General features: G+C 49.6%; 1 protein-coding gene across 1 annotated transcript; it reads left to right on the forward strand.

Annotated features, from left to right (window-relative positions):
- Window positions 1-734: 734 nt before the first annotated feature.
- Window positions 735-5,970, forward strand: AICDA (activation induced cytidine deaminase). Its single transcript, XM_054181474.1, has 5 exons — window positions 735-819; window positions 4,192-4,339; window positions 4,847-5,117; window positions 5,311-5,426; window positions 5,732-5,970. The coding sequence occupies exons 1-5, from the start codon at window positions 812-814 to the stop codon at window positions 5,783-5,785; spliced, it is 597 nt and encodes a 198-aa protein (XP_054037449.1). The 5' UTR covers window positions 735-811; the 3' UTR covers window positions 5,786-5,970.
- Window positions 5,971-7,225: the final 1,255 nt, after the last annotated feature.

Below are 7,225 nucleotides of genomic sequence, written 5' to 3' on the forward strand. Positions count from 1 at the left end.
CGGAACAGTGGGATCAGGCCCCGAGTCATTCCCCACTGGTCCTTTGCATTCAGCTTTGCAATGCAGGTTCACCACCGCTCCTGGCATGTTGACATGGCTACGGCACCCCTGGCCACGTTCAGGCGGTGAAGTGGGGCCCCCTCGCACCCCTGAGCTCTCTCCGGAGCTGGGCTCTCTAACTCTCCTCTTCGGTTTTGGTGTTGTCCTGTGCTGCCAAGCAGCTGCTGGGCCTCTCAGGTGGGACACAGAGGATGTGGAGGACGCCTGCCAGCACCTCGGTGTTCCCTGCACTCCTTCCAGCTGGGCAAAGCTCCCTCCGCAGTGGGGCAGGGCAGGGTCACCATCTTTCTTCACTGCACAGCTGCACGGCCCAAAGCCCGGAGGGATAGTGTGGTTTTGCCCACATTCACGTTAGTGGTACACAAGCTCCCAGGCCCCCCTCTAACCACTAGACAATGCTTCCTGCCTCGTTATGTTATTGACATTAATTCAGAATAATTTTGCAGGCGGGGAGGGCCCAATGGGGACTGCAGCGGGGGGAGGCGACCAATGGGTGCCAAGCATCTTTCAGAACCAGTGCCCCTTCACATCTCAACCCTTTGCTCTTCAGCTCCTGCAGCTCCAGAGACCTTTCTAACTCCTCCCTCAACCACACCCCGGTGAAACCTGGCGGGGGGTAGATAGGGGTGAATGGGGAGGGGACACACGGGGCAGTCCACAGTCCTGTGTATCAAGTCAGAGGGCTGCACAGACGGAGCCTTGAGAGACAACCTCCCTGAAACACCATCACCTGAGGGAAACCCTGGCAGTCATGGACAGGTAAAATGAGTGCCTCCAGTTTCTTGCTTGTATAAGAAATTAGAGTCTTTCTCTTCGAATTAACCTGCTCTACATTTGGTAGTCACCGTCCCTTTCCCCATCTGACTCAGTGATCTAACTCCCCGCTGCGTCCTGCTCTTGCGCCTTGCATCTCGATGTCTCTGTCATCCTTTCTCTTTGACTATCTGCCACCATGTACTCTTTTCCCTTTCTGTCATTTCTCTTTCTCGTCACTATTCTCTGTTCCTTTTCATTCTTTTTCTTTTCTAGAAACAAAAAAAACGTGACAGAAAGATGAACATTCAGACGCTATCTGCTGCTTAAGCATCTTAGTCCCTGCCCACTCTTCTCTCCTTACCCACCTATTCTTTGTCTTGCATCAGATTTGTCTCTTACTCTGTTTCTGCTGCTGGCACCCTTGTGCTCATAAGCAAATACCGTTCCAGCATTGGATTCCTCTACTTGCACTGCAATTACCCTGCGAGCTAATTATCACTAATCACTCTCCACAATTGCATATCATTCACACACACAGGGGCCTTCACTCTGATTTGAGGATTGGCTTCACGAACCTTTATTTGAGGATTAGGTCTCTGTTCAGTCTACTTCTTTGGTGACTGGGTATAATCGCAGCTCCTGTGTCCTTGCTGCTTTCCCTTGAGCTATCCTATAGCTATAGAAATTGCACATGTATCCAGCACTTTGTACCTAACTGCAAATTTGGTGAGTTGCTCCCTGCGACATCTGGTCGTTCATTATTATTCTTGTACCAGTCACGTTCTGAAATCCTCCCTAGCAAAAAAACCCTGGGACAGCGAACCTCAGAGGAAAGGGAAAACAGGAACTGATGTTAATGAACATTTCTAGTTGAACAAATGGCTTCTGTGACTCAAAACTGTCTTCACTTTGTTCTGATACAAGTGATCGTTTTATTTTTCTGGGGTTTGGGGTCATTTCTTGTTCTTCACCTTTATTTGCATCCACATGCTGCTCCTCGGGGGCAAAACCATTAACAAGATAAAAATGGGATGAAGTGAGAAGAGGGAAAGTTAGAAGAAGAATCAGAAACATTTTGAAAGCAAATGTTTTTTGCCCAAAACCTCACAAAAAAGAGAAAAGAGAAAGCCTGTTTTCCCTAAACTTTTTCATGCATTGAAAGCCATTTTTCCATGTGGGCTTCGATGAAACATCGACATAATTGTCATTGTTTTTCACTTGGCTTATATGGTTCTTCAACAAGTGATGGCATTTTTCACAATTCCTCTGCTCTGTTTTCTGCTGTTGTGGCACGTTCCAGGTAAGAGCTTTGCAACCCTCTGGTCTATCATACCTGCTCATTTCCCGCTATCCTCTCTGGACAACCTGAAGCGTCCCCTCTTCAGCATCTCCGTTACGGGGGAGAGTCTTCCCTGCAGTAACACACATCTAAGAGGGACAAGCCTGAGGTGAACCGCTGGTTGACAGTTTTGCGAGAGGACCAACACGTGTGTGTTTTAGGGAATACACCCACGTTCATACATGTTTGTGCAAAGGCAGGGAAACCGAGTGAATCTAAGGCGGTAGGAAGTGGGGTGGCTCTAAGTGGGAGAAATAAATCAAAACTTACGATGAAGAACATACAGTGGCAAGAGAGAAAAGTGCGTAGGGGAAACACACGCCCAATGTGAACTGCCAGAGAAAGGGGTGATGAAATGCAGTGGTGTGAGTTTGTGCTCTATTCCTGACAACCTGCAAGCCCAGCAGAGCGGGACTAGGACAGTGCTTATAGGACACACCTCCAAGAACTGCCTGAGGCTGTGGTTGGGCTCAGTGAAATACCTAGTAGGGGTGCTTTGCCCTCTGAGTGTGTGAAGGACTCTGCAGAGCCTTGCCTTCCCTATGGACTTTCTCCTAGCAGGACACATGCCGCAACTCCCATGTGATCTACTTCTCTAGGAGCATGTGTGTATAAAGTGTGGCATAGCCGAGTACGCGTGTGCTTGCTCTTTCTGTGTGAGCAGGACAGGTGTTTTTGCAGGCTGAGGGCGACATGGCAGGAAAGAGGATGTGTGCAAGTGGCTTGCCTATCTGTGGGACAATCAGGGTAGCAAGGGTGCTTGAAGGGAGAACCTGCCTCTCTGGCAACGTGGTGTGAGGTGGAACAGGGAGTGCCACAGGAGAGCAAAGCACGTGCAGTAGGTGACAAAAGGCAAAAGGGTGTGCGTGACTATATGAAGGAACACCTGTGGTGCAATGGCCATGTGTGAGGGTGCACAATGGAGACAAGCTCCTGGAGGAGCAGAGAGGCTACCACTGTTAGCTAGAGATTAAGTGCTCTGCAGTGCTCAGGCTTTATGGCGACATTGGCAAACAGATCAAGGGTTTCTGTATAAGGACCCTTCCTTGCTTAGACTCTCTAATTTAAATCGGATTTAAATTCCTAAGAAACCCAAATTCCCCTTTCCTACATCTCACTGGAGATCCCCATAGAAAACCCAGCTCAATATCATTTAAACTGACCCCATCTCCCTCCTGAACATCAGCCTGTCAGAGGGAAAAGATGACAAAGGACATGATTATTTTTAACCCATTCGCTTCTGTTTTGCATTGCTGTGGGGGAGGTCAGTATCTCAGCTCAATGAACACAGCTGTTCTCAGCTGCCTATGTACCTCCACTTGGCAGTGACACTGGTAGATACAGCTTACTCCTACCTTACCCTCCCTGTGCTCCCGCTGCCTCTCCCCAGCAGGATCCCTGGGCATGGGAGCAGGCCCTCACCAATCTCGATATTTATCCAATGTGGGAATGGTACTTGTGTCTGGAGAGGTGTCAGCGTGCCTACCCCATATTCTGTCAGCTAGCGTGTGGCACCTTACCCAAGTCCCTAGCCCTCCTCACTTTCAACCATGCTCTTCTTTTGGGCAATGCTGGGAAGAAACTCTGTCCAGTCTTCTCTAAAGAGGCTCTAATTTGATCCATCCCTTGCCCCAGTGGCTTTTCAGGGTTTTGTACGGCAGGAATAATATTTCTTGATAACAGAACTCCAGACCCTCTCAAGACCTCTTCTCAGACACCTTCATCCTTCTCCCTCATTGGTGTCGATATTTTGGATATTGCAGATATTTTCACGCTCTACCCAACCATAGTTGCTCTTTGACTAATCACTACTAATTCACTTACTGTTTCCACTCACAAGGTCACCTGCTTCATCCCCACAGTCACGTCTGCAACCTTTCCCTAATACATTGCATGCAAATTACTGATGCTCTTCTCGTACTGAGGGGCCTGGACACGACGAGGATATTTTTGGTGCTGAGTCCTCCACAAAGACATGGTCAGCTGCTCACTCCAGGGCAGGGCTAATGTAAATATGCTCTTTTCTTCTCTTGCAGCCTCCTGATGAAAAGGAAACTCTTTCTCTATAACTTCAAGAACCTGCGCTGGGCCAAGGGCCGGCGTGAAACCTACCTCTGCTATGTTGTGAAGCGCCGTGACAGTGCCACTTCATGCTCCCTGGACTTTGGATACCTGCGCAATAAGGTACGGGGAACACCTTGGCATCCTGTTCTTATATTCTGCACTTTATATGCTGAGGTGCATGCAGCTCCTGTTCCTCTGGGGCAGCAGGGAAAGGAGGGCTGCAACAGCAGCGCAGGCACTGGCACACATGTCCACAAGCATGGACACTGCACTGTTATGTACTATTTGAGGGATGCAGCCTCCAGGTAAACCTGTACTTTTTGCTGCCTCCAAGTGTGTTACCAGCAAGACTTCCATCCTCCTTGCTGCTTTACCAGTCTACCTACTTTTCTACTTAGCTCCCACCCATTCCTCTTGTTGTATGTCCCTACACATCAGTGTGTCCCCATGCTTTTCCACTTATGTACCAGTGCGCCTTCTCCCTCTGTGCGCTGACCCCAGGACCTACCCCCCACCTTGTTACCCCTCCCCTCACACCCCATCCAGCTCACACATCCCTCCTCACCCCTTACACCCTGCTCTTCTTCCCCCCGCCTCACGCCTTGCCCCTCTCCCTCTTTCACAAAGATGGGCTGTCACGTGGAGGTGCTCTTCCTGCGCTACATCTCAGCCTGGGACCTGGACCCAGGACGCTGCTACCGTATCACCTGGTTCACCTCCTGGAGCCCCTGTTACGACTGCGCCCGACACGTGGCCGACTTCCTGCGCGCCTACCCCAACCTGACCCTCCGCATCTTCACGGCACGCCTCTACTTCTGTGAGGACCGCAAGGCAGAGCCTGAGGGGCTGAGGCGCCTGCACAGGGCGGGGGCCCAAATTGCCATCATGACCTTCAAAGGTGAGATATGCAGGCGAGAAAGAGATGACGGAAAGCTATGGGGAGTGAGGGAGACCCAGGAGGGTGGGAGAAGCTAGGCCAAGGAGCTAGAGAAGATGATGGCAGGATGTGATGATTTAGTGATGCTAGGAGAGGTCAGTGTCCTGTCTGGAGCAGTCTTGAGCACTCTGTAACTCCCCTGTGCCTTGCACAGATTACTTCTACTGCTGGAACACGTTTGTGGAGAACAGGGAAAAGACATTCAAAGCCTGGGAAGGGCTGCATGAAAACTCTGTCCATCTGTCCAGGAAGCTTCGACGGATTCTCCTGGTGAGGCCCAATTCTCCTTCTCCTTCCGGTGCCTCTTCCCCTTAGCTTCTTCCTCTCTTCCTCACTGTAGTTCCTCTCTGCTCTTGCTGCCCATCTCTGCCATTTGCCATTTCATTCATTTCTGTGTCTTCACCTTCCATGTCCCTCATACCTGCCTCCCCCAGCTTCCTTCTTATCTCCTCTCCTCATTCTCTTCCCCTTCTTCCACCTCTCATCCCATCTCCTGCCATTCCTTCCACCTTCCCCATCTTCATAGGTTCCTGCTCACTTGATAACTGACCCAATGTTTTTATTTTGGCCTGCAGCCACTGTACGAAGTAGATGATTTACGAGATGCCTTTAAAACTCTGGGACTTTGAAGTGAAAGTCAGCAGCAATCAGAAGACTTCACAAACACTTGTTCTTTGATTTTCAACTCTCTCTCTTAGAACAGATCTTTCTCTTCTTCCCTCTTTACATCTCTCTTCCTTTCAGCCCTGTGTCTAGAGATAAGACTATCCTTACTTTTTCATTTCCAAGGAGAATTAGGCTGATCTTCCGAAGACACGTTCCCCAGGCTCACATCTCATCCATTGCTAGCTGGGAATAGCCAGGACTGCAGTGACATTGACAGAGAGCCATTTGCCCTCTGCAGTCCCACAGAGCTAATTCCGGTGGTCCACTAAATGGAGTTCTGGGTTTAGCCTTGCCCAGGTGGAAGCAGACAGCCTGCAAAGCTGTTTGTGTGACTATGTTCTCACTGGTGCCACACTGATCTGCACATTTCATGAGGGCTTTGGGGGGCACATCTCTTGGCTCTTGGAGCTGCACTACACTGAGCTGCTCTGTGTCCTCCCCTGTGAAACGGTGTATTTGTACTTCTGGATGTGGGTAGGAAGTTGAAAACCATCACCGTTTAAGTGGTATAACCTATGTCCTAACAGCAAAATAGCTAGTTATTGGAAAGCTCGACTGAAACTATTGAAGTGAGTCCTGGACAGCCCAGGTAGCTTAGCTTGAAAACCTCACTTGAAGCCATCAGGTCTTCTAAGTGGATTGTGTGCAGGCCCAGGGCATGCAGTGCCTCCGGCCCAGAAAGGAGAGAGCTTCAGTAGCTGTGGGTCCAGGTTTTGTGCCCTAGGAGAGGGCCTAAAATGAAATCAGAATACTCGCAGGCCAACTTTTTCAAGTGCAAACTGCAATTCTGGGTGTCCAGCAAGACATTTCCCATCCAGAAATAGGAAGTCCACTCAACGCCTATTAACTATGTTGAGAGCCATGACAGCTCAAGGCCAGTACTGACCACTGTGTGGACCTCCCACCCAGCCAGGAAAGGAGCCACCAAGGCACTTCACCACTGGAGCGTTTTTCCAGCACTTATGTACCGGAAAACACACTTCATTTCCACATTGTACTGTCCCTCAGACTTAATTTCTCATTTATGTAGGTTAAGATTGTGTCTTTATAGATGGTGTATTGGCATCCACATCAGTCACCATCTGTTTCTTGCCATACCGCAGGAGGGAGCACCACAGTTGTCACTGTTGGAGTACTTTTCATCTGCTGAGCATTTCCTCCTAGATCAGTCCTGCAACAATGCTCCTTCCCTAGCCAACTGTCCTCTGCGGGAGGCACCCTTAACAGTCCCACAGTGTTCTATTTTTTCAGGCCATCTACTGCCCGTAATATGGCTAGATATGGCTAGTTGGTGATGGTACTGAGAGCTGACCAGAAAAAAACCTGGCATGAGCAAAGCTATACAGTCTGTAGATAGATATCTTTTGTATGGAGCAATATCAAAGCATCCTCCTGCCTGGCAA

Source organism: Rissa tridactyla, chromosome 1, assembly GCF_028500815.1.
Source record: "Rissa tridactyla isolate bRisTri1 chromosome 1, bRisTri1.patW.cur.20221130, whole genome shotgun sequence".
Lineage (NCBI taxonomy): Eukaryota > Metazoa > Chordata > Aves > Charadriiformes > Laridae > Rissa > Rissa tridactyla.

Coding starts and splice junctions, on each gene's coding strand:
- AICDA (XM_054181474.1), top strand. Junction 5,118..5,310: donor TGCCATCATGACCTTCAAAG/GTGAGATATGCA, acceptor TGCCTTGCACAG/ATTACTTCTACTGCTGGAAC. Junction 5,427..5,731: donor AGCTTCGACGGATTCTCCTG/GTGAGGCCCAAT, acceptor TTTGGCCTGCAG/CCACTGTACGAAGTAGATGA.